We start from the raw sequence: 16,114 nt of genomic DNA on the forward strand, positions 1-16,114 counted from the left end.
ATATTTTATTTTTTTTTTTTTTTGGTTCTCGACGGTTCTTTTGCGAGATCGATATGTATAATATACGAAATTGTTGTAATTTTCGAGAAGCACAATATTATTGCTCGTTGTGTATTCATTCGCAAATTTGAATCAATGTACTTATACATATATTCGTTATAGATATAATGATAAGCGATGAAACGATTATAAGTGAACGTTTATTCGGTTTCAACAATTGGCCTCTAGAACCGTGAAAAATTATTTTAAAAAACTCATTACGCATTTTTTCCTACGAGGCGATTTTTGGCAAAACATTAAACACTACAATTTTAACGAAATTTCCTAGAAGTAGCAATGTTATTTCTTCAATGTTATTATTTTCTTATATTTTATTTAATACACAAGAATGCCTCTTTGCGTTTACAAGTCAATTGCAGTTTCCTTTTTACTTGCTATTTTAGAAATTATATTGAACGTAAAAAAAAGTATTCGTCTGTTAATATTTATATTTTATAATATCGATTTACGTTAAAAATGTAGACATTTTTGAAATCATTTATCTGTCAAAATTTGAGATTGTGCGAAGTTTTATCAATTTTTACTTATTTATATTTATTTGGTATTATGATGAGTATTTAATTGTTTTCCCAAGAAATTAAATTATGATTTATGAAAGATAGTACATTTATGTTAAATTCATATTTCAAACAGAATACAAGGAAAACACAATATTTGAATAAGTAAAATTACATTGGAATAATTACCTGATGCAACATTATTTTCTTCAGATCGTGTTTCACTTATCTATTGAAATAAAATAAAATAAAATGAAGATTTTGTTTTTACAAAGGACAATATTATTATTATTATAAATATAATTTTTGCTGAAACGACTATGTTGAAATCCTTTATAAAGGGCAATTTAGCAACTGCTGATTAATTAATATGGCTCAGTAGAATTCCATAATGTTTCTATCCCGTCATAATTCTCTTTATATTTCATAGACTTTCAAGGCCGATGATCATTAAGAAAACCGGCTAACATTATCATAATGTTAGTTTGGAAATGTGCCCAAACGCCCTAAACAAGATGGTGGCATTAATATTCTCGCATAAGTCATAAACAATTTTACAATCTAAATATTGTTGAATAAATTATTATTATTATTACGTACAAATTGATTAATTATTAAATAAAATTTTTTCATTGAAAAACAAATTATAAATATATATTTTTTGTTTCATAAATTTAAGTTTAAAATTGCTATTTTAATAGTATCAGTATTGCACTTATATATTTAAAATAACAATATACGTTTTATGTCTTTATACAAATTACGTTATATATTCTCAAGTGAGCTATTTTGTTTTATATTAAATGTAAAATATTGTTTCAAGTTCATACATTTTTATAAAAACTAAAAAATGTAAAAGTTTTATCAACATCAATAAATTTTTATCATTTTTTTTTATATGCTCCAGAAAAACGTGAGATTAAATTTTAATAATTTATTTTTATAAACATCAAATTATAAGGTTTTAACTTAATAGATTCAAAAGAAAGTATTGTAGTCGATAAATATATTTATTTTAATTTTAAAAATGTGTACTTTAGAATATAAGTATGTTTATTAGTGTATAAAAAACGTCATTTATCTCGTACTAATTTTTAATATTTGTAAGTGCATACTTATTGCAAAGTGAACTTTATTTGACAATTAAATATTAGTAAGAATATTTTAATATATCAATTTACAATTCTTAACACTTATTCAGTTTATTTTCTAAATTAACTAAAATATTTGAATTTAGGATTTTATATTGATGGATTTTATTACCAATTAATAAATAATCTAAAAAAATGCCATAAGTATATAAAAATAACAAATAATTAAATTTGAACATGACATGCAGCAGATAAAGCGATTTTCGGTAAATACACAATTAACAATTTAAATTTAGACATTTCTATAGGTAGGTAAATAGATTAATAAATTAAGATTATATATCTTATACACCTTTGATAAGACTTAATGGAATGTAATTGTAGAATCGTTATACCTATTTAATACACCCTGTCATAACAAAATCGTGTCTCAAATTTCTAATGAGCTATAGTTATATTATAAACTGAGTATATGTGTCACATAATAATTATAAAGTATTGTAGGATAACTCATTATGAAGCTTATACTCATTAACTCATTAATCATCTATGATATAGTTTCAAAATCGTGTTGTATCTAGTAAAAGTTTCTATTTTTTCTAATGTATGTTGTTTATTTATATAAATGGTAAATAAAACATTATTTAATCATAAAAATATCACATAGGTAATGATGTTTTGTAACTTAATTATGTGGATTTATTGAAATTGTATAGTTATTGACCAATTTAATAAGTTGAGAAAAAATGCTTATTAGTAACTTAGATATTTAAAATTTTCAAAATACTCGTAATATAAAAATATCGGATCAAAATAAAAATTGTTTGTATTATATTGACTGACTATAATATTTTTAAACTATGAAATACTAACTAATGAGTCTTAAGAAGAAATTTAAAACCAAACTTTAAGTATATGAGCTAGTAATAAGAGATATTTCAAGTTTAAATAGTTGATGTTTTTAAATACTAGGTAACAGTATTTATTTATTTTTTCACTTTTATAGTTTTATGAGTAGGTAAGGTTTTAAAACAATTAATGTCATTCAAATAGTCTATTGTTTTTGTTTTATTTAATTTATAATATGATAGTTCTGTTTTACTGCACCGTTTAAAAATAGTATAATTTTCCGTACTCGACAAATTTTAGAAAACTATGGATGTAGTTTTTATACACATTTGCTTATATTATTTTATGTTTACTTGACACTTAATTATCATGTAAATTTGAGTTGCTATAGTTTTTAGCAAAACATTTTATTTAACAAATAAATATACTAGGTTTTTAAATAAAATGTTTACATATAATATAATATAGTTATATTGATATGCATAGACAAATTGTATTGATAAACTCACAAATAAAATATATTTTAATTGGAAACATATTAAATTCAAACTATTTCCAGACCCATTAACATATAATAATGCTTAGTCTGAATATCGAATTACTTTTAATACAATTTTAGAATGTCTGAATATGTATAATTATTTTTATGTGTCAACTGAAAATGAATTAAATTTGTATCACCAAATTATTAATACAATTTTCACGAAAACAAATTTTAGCCTAATTATGATTTAATTGTAATTAAATCATAATATATATTAAATGTTATAGTGTTGTTAAAGATATGATACTTATACTTAGTACCTATTACAATTCAGTAATGTCGTAAAGAATAAGTTTCTCAAGATCATTCTGTTTTTAAAATTGTATGTCAAATTTGTCTTAACCTAAACATATTATAGCCAAAATCATAAACTATAGAAGTTTAATGAAAACTTAGTTGAGATCACATGTCATATTAGTGTGTAGGTACTAGGTACTCTGTAAACTACCTTATGTTGAATACAATTTTAGATAAAAGAAAAATTACTTAACTGAAAACTTATTATCTCGATTTCAGCATTCATAATAATTATAATTAAGAAACTGGTTCGAGGTTATTAAATAATTAAATAAGTTTACAGTCTAAACAAGTGGCGGTGTTCATAATATAGAGTACACAACCATTAAAAGTAAACGGCTCACGAGAAACGTACAGTGGGCGTGTGAAATGCATTGAATAAAATAAAAAGATAAATTATAAGCTTTCACTTATCATATTATTATTTCAAGGATTTATTTTAAATTAACTTTAAGAGTTGTACATCGTTGGCCATATTTTAGGATGCAATTAGCTACTATTTTTATTTAGTTAATATACATTGTGATTGCTTTTTAAAACAACAAAATTATTTATTTTACATTTAAATATAAAATAATTACACTATATAGATAATACAAATGAGATTTTAATTTTTTCCGCTCTTCTTTTCGTCCTCGTTCTCGTAATAATTTTCACTGAAAAAGTAATAAAAAATAAATATAATTAAAATTATTAATAAAAATATAAATTATTTTATTTATTAAATTTACATCTAATGTAAAATATAAATTACTAGTTTAATGTATACGATTTATTGATTTATATTTTATAATATTATATCTCATTAATAAATTATTTGTAAAATATATTTGACAGCGTAATAAGAAATTAGTGACAAATGGTTATAAAAGCTTGAATCTCGAAAGCCATTCATATCGCTTACAGTGAAATTAATCATAAGATATATGATGGGAGACGCAAAACAAGAATTGATTAATTAGATGTTTTTTGATGTCTGATGAAGTAGGAGGCAAGAAAGGCGAAAATATTTTCTCGGATGAATATTTCTGTTTTTTTTTTTTTACAATTCGAATAAAAGCACAACTTTTTTTTTTTTTAACAGATTCTTATGAAAATAAATTAGTGTTGCGTGGTAAATGTTCTTTTTTGATTATGTATATGATCTTCAAAAATAAGAAGGTAATCAATGGGATTACTTTTGCAGATTTATAGTGTCTAATTAAAACGTAAAAATGAATAATAATAGCTTTCGAAATATTGTTTGATGGATGTTGTGAAATTATATAAATATATTATAATACTGCCTGCAATTTTGTGAGATTGATTAAAACACTTATTATTATACTCTTACACTTTGAGCTAATAAAAGATCGAAGGATAAAGAACAAATTTTTTATCTATTTTTATGTTTTTGTGTGTGTATTTTTTTGACATAATGCCGTTTTACTCATTAGTAAAGTTTTTTTTTACAATACTTGACTTTCTGTGATATTATAATTATTATATAATAGCAGTTATGTATGAGGTCTGTAGTCCTATATGCTAGTTTACTGTCATCACGATAAATTATTATCATCATTACTTACCATCCGGGTACGTTTTCCGGATCGTCACACTTAAACGACACGTCGTTGTACACGGAACCTGCGGAGCAGCTACCGTATTGCGGGATGACGCCGTTCCTGCAGATGTAGAACTTCTGACAGTCATCGGGGTGCGCAAATGTTGGATGAGGTAAAATTCTACCGTTGGGACCGACCACGTCACCATCAGGGCACGAGAAACCATCGGTGAGGACCTCTGTAAAAAATGAAAACACACGTTATCATAGGTAAATGAAAATAACGAAATTTTACAATCCATGTAACGATAATATAATATATTATTATAACAATTTAATATATTTGAATTATTTCTATGATACGTTAGTCATTATATAAAAAAGTAATAGATTTGTAAAACACAAAAATAAATATTTTTGACTATCCATAAAATGTTTAAAAAATTTAGGTAAAACAATATACAATATTATACTAGTCATATGATAATATGATATGTATATTTTTCGATATTATAGCATAGTAATTAGGCAACCATTAAACATAGTTGTACTATAACTTTTTTTAATTTAAAAGTATCGTCGATTAGATTATTAAAAATAGCTGTATCTACTAATCGAACGTATTGATGATAATTATAAATTATTAATGTTATGTAGAAAATATTCCTGATCTAATTATTTTTAAATCGTTTATACCAAAAATATTATTTTAACTAATAATGAAGATATTATAAATAACTTAATTATATTTTCTCATTTTGTTAGTTAATTAAATTGTATCGTTTATTCTAGATAAACCACGAAATGTCATGGCATGTTCTAAAATATGTTAAGTATCTATATAAACAAACTGATCGATATGCGTAAAATATAATTTGTCTGATTTTAATCAAAAATGAAAACATATAAAACATCTGATAGCAATTTCAAATAATAATATAAATAATATTTTAGTATCTGCTACTATTGTAACAATAACTTTAATTGGACATAGGTAGGTAATAGGTAGTATATATTCGTTCCTTTTATATATAGTTATATCACATATTACACCGATTATATAAGCTGTAAATTGTAATAGCATGGGCTGGTCTGGAGTTCGACGTACTGTGTTATGATTAATGTTTATTATGTGATTTAATTTATATCTAATTATTATTCTACTTGCACATTGGCGTACAGAATTAATACGTATAAAACGTTCAGAATAGATAATCTGTACAAAACCATATACAAATATTTATAACACGCGCAGTACGCTATAAATCGTTTTTGGAATGTCTAATTTGTTTCAAAATTAAATAATTATATCGTCATCGATATGCAACTATAAAATTTAAACTGCAATGTACGCTGAATGACACCATGTAATTATATATTCATTACGCATAAACAAAATACTCATTAAATACTGTGAATCCTATGCCCAAAAATATTTGTATAGGACTAGTTAAACAAATTAATTTTAGTTGACGTATTCTAAATAATACAGTTATAACTTATATGTAACCGTTATGTTTAAGAATAATCTATACCTACAGGTGTAATCTGGCGCGGGGTGGGTACTTTTAGTAGAAAAATAAGATACGGTGATAAAGTTGCTCTTATATAGTTATAACACTATTAAATATATTTTGTGCTGGTTTATATTAAATGTAATAGGTATTTTTAAAACTGTAAAATAAAAAAAAATAGATGTTAATTGTAAGCAGTAGTATATGTATACTAAAAAAGATTGAGTGGACTTCAAACAATTCTGAGGAGGTAAAGACCCTATTCGGCTTCAGCCTCCCAAGTTATACAAATGGCTACACCGACGATTTATTCCGCGGACACTTATATTGATTAATTTCTATTTTTCAATATACACAAGCCTACACTTATTATAATCATATATAATATATAGCTTATGGTACTCTTTTAGACTTTATAAGATTTCAAATACGACAAAAATCTGTGAGTTGTAATACAATAGTACACGCGGAATCAAAAATCAAAATCTACAAAATAAACGTCCCTATTATACTCTAAACGTATAATATCGTAATATAATTAAAACTATAGAGAAATATATGTATGTAACACGAGAATACAAGTATTGAAAAAATTCTTCGTGAATTTCGTCTATTATTAGTGTGGTATATATTTGTAATATAAAATACAATTTTAGAACCCCTACAAAACAACAATATGTTTAACATACAAAATGTTTGGCCAAGAAACGTTTCAAGATTTACGAGTAAATGGTAACTTATAAATTATAAATGTATAACATTCATGTGGTGTAAATACGGGAGACGTATACTATTTATATAATAAATGAAACTGTTTGTCTGCCTGAAAATGTGAGTTAGTTAATATTTACATTACGTCACGGTAAACATAAAGACCGTTTCCTGTGAATTATATAGAGTGATTATTTTATCACAGACCAAGTAATACATTTGAAAATACAAGGAATCTTTTTAAGTGTTAAAAAAAATTAATGGCTATTAATTTTGCGAAAAATACGCACTGCAATTTATTATTTGACGTTAAAATCTTTGTTGAAATTCCTAAGATATTATCTAGCAGTCCGCGAAAAAGTGAATCATCAATGCTCAAGGGTACTTTACTGATACATCTTGTGCAGCACTGTTCAGTGTATTGGAGGATATCGATCGCGTTTAAATGTTTAATACATAATAAATAATATATACTATACGGTAGTTTACGCTGTAAATGCGGGGATAATATTATAAAGATTCATATTAAGCCTATACAAATCGATAACATTATAATGAATATTATACATAAACGTGCGGCAATAGTTATTGCGCCGGTTCGTCGATAAGCCAATGGGATAAGCCCCCTAATTATTATTTATTAGTAAACTTATCTAAAAATTGTAAAAATCTTTTATAACTATTTTTCGGATACCTACAACAGATAGCGTGTGACTTTTGTATCCCGATAAAATGTCTATTGATATGTTATCTGTATATTTTTTCTAAACATTTGGTTGTAAAGTGGACAAATATAATAAATAGAATAATAGTATAATATTATTATTGTGATTTATGAAAGTTGTATACATATATCATTATTATTATGATATAATATATATAATACTTTTTTACATTTTTTTTTTAACGGTTACTCAAAAATATTGATGATTTATGCCAAACTGTATTTCTTGGTAACGATTATGTATGGAAAATTGTAATTTGAATGTTATATGATACTTTTAAGTTGTTGCATTATTATGGTGCATATTTTAGTTTTTTTACTATAAATAATAAAATAAACTGAAACGTTTAAGCTTTTTTTTGTTTTTAAATTGAAAGAAAATAAAACTTATCACTATCCAAGGAAATATTTTTAGTTAAAGCTATATTTAAAATTTAATATTTAGTATTGAACTTAGATTTTTAAAACACATAATATCACGATACTGCAGTACTAAAATGTATTGCAAATACTTTTTTAGAAATGTAAGCACAAATATTTGATTGATGTTTTAGGAGTTTAATTATAATATGCTCCTATTATGATGAACTACGTGAAATCTATACGACATATGTTTAAATATGATATACAATACAATATGCTGTACACAATATTATTTTATATACCTTTTTTGGTCGTCGTGCATTGCCGCTTGCTGTCTGTTGACCAGGCGCAAGAGCTAGTTGAATCGTCGTATATCAGACCCGGTGGACACGGCATCTCATTGGCCACGCCGTCCACGCAATTGACGAATTTGTCACAGGAACCTTCGTCCCAATGCCTGTAGTAGCCGTTGGCTCGGGGACAGCCTTTTGACGGTTTCGGTTCCTCTGTTAAACGATTAATAAATAATAATAATATTTAATGAGTGATGAAATTAAAATCATAATATGTACAGGGGATCATAATGTTATCAAATTATACGTAACAAGTAATGCGGATGATGGTGATCACGTTCTCAAATCAAATAAATAATACGTCATAATATGATATCCGCCAATTATGTAATGACAAAATTTGAATACGTTGTATACATATCTATAGTATATATATATATATATATACATACATACAAGCTTACATGTATTCGGTTACTCCGTATCATAAGGAGGTGTTGTGTAGAAGATGACAATATAATACTTTAAACTGTTATACTCAAAAAGCGTTTTAAAAATTTAATAATGTTTATTAATTGTTGGTTACTTAAATAAAAATGATGTGTATGAAAAAAATGTAGGTATCTAATGCCTAAACAACGTTTTTCATTATTTTAATGAATTTCCAAAAAAGAATGTTTAAAAAAAAAAAAAATAAAAATAAATTCTTCAATAATATTTAGAGATACTGCAGTTGTACGCAATATAGAATTTACATTTTGTCTATTATTAAGCTATAATAAATGTTTTTCCAATTTATCAATAAAAACAATAGGCATGTCAAAGTAATTATTATAATAAATTTAATTTCACGATATATACCTTGATAGATACCACAGTGTAAAAGAGAATTCAGATACCAAAACATACAATTTAAAAAACTTTGAATTGTGATTCGTTGTATACGAGTATATGGCAGTGCCAGTACTATACCTACACTTTAATAAATCAGCCCTTTTTTGAAAAAAAAATTAACGTCGTTCTACATTTATGCGCAGGGCAGTCTCACGAGTTCACACATTGCAGACATGTTTTGATACGTTTTTACGTTTTAGTTCACCACCAATACTTCATTGCATACTATTATGCGATATCAATCCACAATATAACCGAATCGTCTAAAACGGCCAAACATATGTCAAATCAGTCTATACACAGTTATTACTTCAACTTAGCTCCTATCATAGTTTTATTTAATGGACGACTAAATATACATAAATTAGTTGTTAATATGATAAGCACTTACGCTGAACAGTCCTCTGGCCGCAGTCCACGTTTACAGACGTATCGCATTTCTCGTGAGTCGGGCTGGTGTCGTCGAACAGCAGTCCGTCGGGGCAAAGTTTTTCCGTTATTTCGCCGTCCACAGAGCAGTGGTAGTACAGATCACATTGTATCGGATCAGCATAGAACCCTGGTTTCTCGGGACATTGGAATTCACGGTTGTTCTGTTGTTGTCCGAGCGCTAGGCCTACACATACACACAAAAATTATATTTTATTATTGTATTTACTATAAGTAATGTTAGATGACAGACATAAAAAAAATAATTTGTTTTTTACATCGTATCAACTAAGTATTGTCAGAAATCGATTAAAAGTATAAGTGCCGTTATCATCTCGGTCAGATGCGAATTTACGTGCAAGTAACACACATAATATGTGCTCTTTTTCATGAAGATATTACGTTATTTTTAAGTTAAAAATATTGTGTTGTAATTTATTAAGAATTGGGAAAATAATTTAAGATATAGGCAATCAAATAAAATAAAAAAAAATAAAAATACATAGTAATATTCTACTGTGATAAAATTGATCTGAATCTGCTTCCGTACATGAAGTGCTAATTTGACAACTAGTATTGCCTGTCTTAACGGGGCGTTAAATGCCGAGTCCAAGGGATTTATGCTATTATATACAATGCCCGATGAGACTAGGCTGGAAAAAAAACGTGCGCGCACGTGCATTTCGCGTATACTTATTAACCATATACCTGCACGTATCTTGACGAATAATATAACATATTAGATGACGAGTATCCCGTGTGTGTAATAACAATAATAATATCAAATATAGTAGTGGATAAAACACGAGCAACGTACGATATATTATTAACGTAACGATATACAACGTGTATAACTTGGTAGTTTTGCGTACACACCGGATTATGCACATACAGAAACGCGAGTTATCATAATTTCACGTTGCTAGACTGGCGGGTTTCGCGTAAAACCATATAATAATAAATGTTTATATTTGACCATTACGCACATACCACCGCGGTATATGATATATCGGTCGGTATCTCAATATTTTATAATATCTGATATTTGTATAGGTACTTACCCGCGAATAGAACAAGCGCAGCGGCGTTAGCGGTCAGAGCGTGCAGAAGCATCGTTGGTAAAAGGCGAGCGGATTACGAATGGACCGGGTCTTCGGGCACGTACTACAACCAGCTATAGGTATACCCGCCGCGGACGGAAGACGGACGAAAAACTAGTCGGCGGAACCCCCGCGTACGACTTGTCGCGACCTCTGTTGTAGTGGTGCCGGCGACGGACGACAAAAGGTTTTTGAACTCCTGTTCGCTACAACATAATGTGTAATGCGATACACGTACGTGACGATTTTCAATGGGCCCCGTGTGAGAACGTTTTTAACTGCTGCACTCTGCGCGCGATATACAATATTAATAACAATCAAAAATATTATAATATATTATGATGGGCGCACAAAAGAGGTACGTGACGAAATAACACGGACGCGTATAGTTGTACATCCACAACCTATGCTCCGGACGATTCTTCGACGAGTGTAACGCGTATAGTGCACCTGTATCACCTATTTATATTATAATATATTACATTGTGTGTAATGTGTATAAGCTTTACCCGCCTCCTGACCAGGTTTATTTAATCTCACCCGGCTGTTTGAACACTCTGCGGAGATCGTTAATCGAACAATCGACTTTTATGATATTCGCAAGAATTTGCTTCCATAATATAAATATATGATATATTATTATGTAAATTGTCAACCATTTATATTTATGAGATGTTTGAGAAACCGCTGCAAACCGCAACACCAGCCTTGTGGCTCTCTATAATTCTGCAGTAGCAACTAACTAAAACATTATAATATTCTGTTGCACAGAAGTATAGTTAACACTACGAGTATTAGATAAAAATATATTATTAACGGGTACAAACACGCAGCTAGATACCACCCTGTATAATGCACACACTGATTGGCCGCTGGGTAAACGTACATAATATTTGATTTCCTGACAATGCGTTTTATGCGCCGTTTACGGACATAGGTAACACGGGCGTAACCGAAAATACTGAAAGTGACCTTTACATATTTGTATTCGCCCAACGGCTGTAAATCGTAATTTAACGCTACCTGTATTACGACGTTCGACGATTTACACGTCCGCAGGTCCACCTATGAAAAAATATAATTAAACGAATTCAATTTGATAAAAACTATTAACGAGTAATTTATATTTACGGGTTGACTTTGACGAAAAACGACTATCCACAGAATTTTAATTAACGTATAAATTTCTAATGGTTATTACGAGAATATTTTAAACAGAAACAACGACGTCTGACAATGTCACGGTTGTTGACGTTGTTCAAACCATATTATTCCTGGACCCAATATATTTGTGGTATGTATAATATAATATAATACATGTGTTTACAGACTATATATTATTATTATTATTGTTTAATTTTTGTTTTCGAAATGATGCACGAAAATTATATATGCACAATATTTATCCCTCATTTTTTTTTTTTTTTTAATATGTATACGCGTCTAGGAGGCATGACTAATGGAAAATTGTGTGGATTAAACAAGTTTTCACATCGTATTAAAATCAATACACCTTTATATGTTGCGTCATAAAACCAGTGCAACACTCGAATTTGGTGAAAGCTATAGAAACTGAACTGGAGGCGTTTTATTTGAGTATTAGTATAACTAATAATTATATAATTTTAACTATATCAAAACAAAGACATTAAAACAGGTCTTGTAAATTACTAAAATAAATTATTTGATTATTAGAAAAAATATATTCAACACGTATGTTTACTTGTTTGACTATTGGTATCTTATACCTCATACCATTTATACCTTATACACTTTTATTTTATAGTGCTCGTATAAGTCAAGTATCTGTGAAAGTTTAAAAGTATGACTTTCACCTTTTTTCATTTTTAAAAACACTTTTAATTTAATTATAGTATAATTTTTATTTGATGCAACATAATATTCTGTATAGGTTATGACTTATCAGTAATTAAGTATAGTAAATATTATATGTAAATATATATAATATAAAATTATTGTAATGAAGTGGTTAAAAATTAAATGAAAACTAAACTTTTTTGATATACGTAATTTATCAATTTATAGTTTATACTGTGAATTTAATTTAAAATAGCATAGTAAATATGCCTTGTATTGTAATAATATATTTATACCTAATTATTTTAATCAATTTTCGTAGCTTAATTTCTATAATATTATATATTCCGAGGTTAAAGAATAAATTAATGAATAGCTTACAATAGGTACTAGATTTTCCAAGAGATTGTGTTTGATACTTAATAAAAAAACAAAACAATGCAACAAAAGTAATATTGTAATAAAATTAAATTTTATTTAGTATTACATCATAGTATAATATATATATTGTATATATATATATATATAAATTCGTAACAATAATGATTTTAGTTTTGACTTGGTATAAAACTATACACGCACACACACACACACATATGTATATATATAGTAACTTAAAGTATACATTTAATATGAATTATATTATGTACAACAAAACAATGTGAAACAACTATTGTTTTTTGTTCTTGTTCTGTTGCTGCTGTTGCACTTGTGGATCGTCTTTGTACCAATTCTCGCTGAAAAAATAAAACAATACGATTTTATTATGTCATATATACCGTTATACGTATAATAATAATATTACGAAAACTAAACGCTGCAATGTGCCATTACGTCGACGGGATGACACATTGCGATCACTGCACACTGGCTGTTTTTTATAATTTATAGGTACATACTATAAAATGCAACATGCGATAAAATATACAATAAAATTAGATATACACTCACCATCCAGCCACGTTTTCGGGTTGATCACATTTTTGCGACTCCTCGTTGAATACTTCGCCGGTCGAACAGCCCTGTTCTCGGGGGGTAACGCCGTTGAGGCACACGTAGAACTTCTGACAGTCATCCGGGTGCGCGAACACTGGGTGTGCCACATTCTGGCCCCGGCTGTTGTGGGTTTTGTCTTTGGGGCACGTGAATCCATCTTTCAATTTCACTAGAAAAAAAAACGGACATGGAATATTATAATTTAAAGGCTGTGCGATCCGTTCCAAATTTGGGTTTCGATCACGCAAAACAACGTCATCTTTGTCGCTATTAAAACATCATATTATGTTCCTTACTGTCGTCCGATTCGTTGCAACCCGTCCTGCCAGCAGTGGCGGGCCAGGCGCACGAGCCCGCGTACTCATCGAAATGCAATCCGTTGGGGCACACGATCTCCGTGCCGTCACCTTCGATGCAGTTATAGAATATGTTGCACACTTTTTCGTCCGGGTGAGCAAAATATCCATTGCGCCTCGGACACAAATAGTTGGACTGTGGGGTTTCTGCGGACGGGCAAAAAAAAAAAAAAAATCAGCGTTATATTATTATTATCATTATTCTGTGAAAATCCCAGTGAATGAATGATGATAGATATGCGATGATAGTACTCACGGAGTTCAGTTCGTTCGCCGCAGTCCACGCTGAACGGCTGGTCGCATTTGTTCACTTTCCTGTTCAACGGGTCGAACACCAACCCGTCCGGACATAGTTTCTCCGTGGCCACGCCGTCTTTGCACTCGTAAAATTTGTCACATTGCACTGGGTCCTCGAACTGACCGTTCTTCTTGGGGCATTGGAATTGACCATCTATGAAATGATGAACAAAAAATGTATTAAAATCCGTACACGCGAAAAAGATTTACTATACTCTAGGGAGGGTTTTTTCGATTTAGGTATATTGCATACGAAACACGGTGACGCGAGTTCGAACGCAGCTGCGGAAGACATAGTGAAAGTGAATTCCGCGCTCGACGATTAACCTGCAGCTGGCGTATGCCGGCACAGTGGGCGTCAAAATAATGTTTACCTACTAAAAAATTTTTCGAAAAATTTCGCAAATAACGAACGTCATTTATTACGGCGGGCAGGCGTTTCAACTGAAAAGTTGAAAAATTTTAATCTGCGTGCGATGCGAGTCAATTCTACAGTACATTATATTTTTTATGCATAATATCCGAACGACTTGGTTTAGTTTTCCGTGAACGTATTTAAATTTTACTCAGGCATAGAGAACCGATGATTATTTGAATGATATTGTTTTATTAGTATTTAATGTATAAATTATGATAAATATGAAGTCTTACTTGTAAAATGGGATATTCCAATAACTATCGTACACAATATTATTGAGAGACTCATAATTGAAAACTTAATGCGTGATGATATGTGCAAGCGACTGCGGCCTCGACGGAAGAACAGGAAACCATTCCATAGTTTCTCCCACTTATTGATGGCTACCTCAAGTAGTCACTTCGGCGTGGATGGGAAATCTGAGGTGAAAAAAAAATTGTTCGATGAATCGATTTCGTTACGAGGTTTTTCAACCGTAGGTACCGCAGACTTGGAGGTACTGTATAAAATTTCTAAACAATGTGAATGTTTCATACAAATAATATAATATTAGCAATGTGTACTTAATATACGAATACGCGTATTACGATCGACGTTCAACGTTGAATTATATAATGTATAACTTTATATATTATATAAATTATATATTTATATTGTCATGGAATTCATATATATCGTATATCGTCTCATTTTATTGGTAAATGTGTCGGATTAGTCGTATATATTTTTTTAAATAGATTGAAAGATTTATAATGCTGTATTTATGAAAAAAAAATTATTTTTCTTATCACTTAATTTAGTAGTGCGTCAACGTTTACGGAATACTCATATAAAATCTAAATAGGTATTTAAGTTATATTTTGAATAAGCTATATATTAATTTTTTACTCAATTTGTAAGCATTGAAATTTTCTGAAAATATTTTCTGTAGTATAAGTAATTAAAAATGTAAAATGTATTTATTTTTATAGCGTAAAAGTAAAAACTTAAAAATATTGTATTGTGACAAATTTTAATTATCTAAAAAAATAAAAATATTATACTTAAACAAAAATATTTTATACAAAAAAAAAAAAAAAAAACAATTAGAGATAAAATAAAAACTTACTGCATGTACAATGTACTTAGCGGCAACGAACCACACAATACAAAAAGTATACATTTGCGTTCTGGACTTTTGAAGACTTGCTAATTTGTCACTGTCATGGTCTATACAATTTGTATACACAATATGCGATATAGCTAGACTTTTACAAAATTAAAAATTAAAAGACTAATATATTACGGCGTGATACCTATTTTTAATATAATGCTTATCTT

At 28.7% G+C, this 16,114-nt stretch overlaps 2 protein-coding genes across 2 annotated transcripts; both read right to left on the minus strand.

Moving 5' to 3' along the window:
* Positions 1 to 3,756: 3,756 nt before the first annotated feature.
* Positions 3,757 to 11,331, minus strand: LOC112601901 (protein obstructor-E-like). The gene is made up of 5 exons (XM_025349764.1): positions 10,871 to 11,331; positions 9,772 to 9,996; positions 8,496 to 8,699; positions 4,907 to 5,120; positions 3,757 to 3,994 (listed from the first exon to the last, which is right to left on the minus strand). Exons 1-5 carry the CDS (start codon positions 10,920 to 10,922, stop codon positions 3,946 to 3,948), a joined length of 744 nt encoding a protein of 247 aa, XP_025205549.1. The 5' UTR covers positions 10,923 to 11,331; the 3' UTR covers positions 3,757 to 3,945.
* A 2,004-nt stretch (positions 11,332 to 13,335) lies between these two features.
* LOC112601766 (protein obstructor-E-like) lies at positions 13,336 to 15,135 on the minus strand. Its single transcript, XM_025349543.1, has 5 exons — positions 15,028 to 15,135; positions 14,336 to 14,530; positions 14,020 to 14,226; positions 13,679 to 13,892; positions 13,336 to 13,464 (listed from the first exon to the last, which is right to left on the minus strand). The coding sequence occupies exons 1-5, from the start codon at positions 15,080 to 15,082 to the stop codon at positions 13,398 to 13,400; spliced, it is 738 nt and encodes a 245-aa protein (XP_025205328.1). The 5' UTR covers positions 15,083 to 15,135; the 3' UTR covers positions 13,336 to 13,397.
* Between the last annotated feature and the right edge of the window lie 979 nt (positions 15,136 to 16,114).

The sequence above is a fragment of the Melanaphis sacchari genome, unplaced genomic scaffold (genome assembly GCF_002803265.2).
Source record: "Melanaphis sacchari strain LSU unplaced genomic scaffold, SCAv2.0 Contig7_pilon_pilon, whole genome shotgun sequence".
Taxonomy (NCBI): domain Eukaryota; kingdom Metazoa; phylum Arthropoda; class Insecta; order Hemiptera; family Aphididae; genus Melanaphis; species Melanaphis sacchari.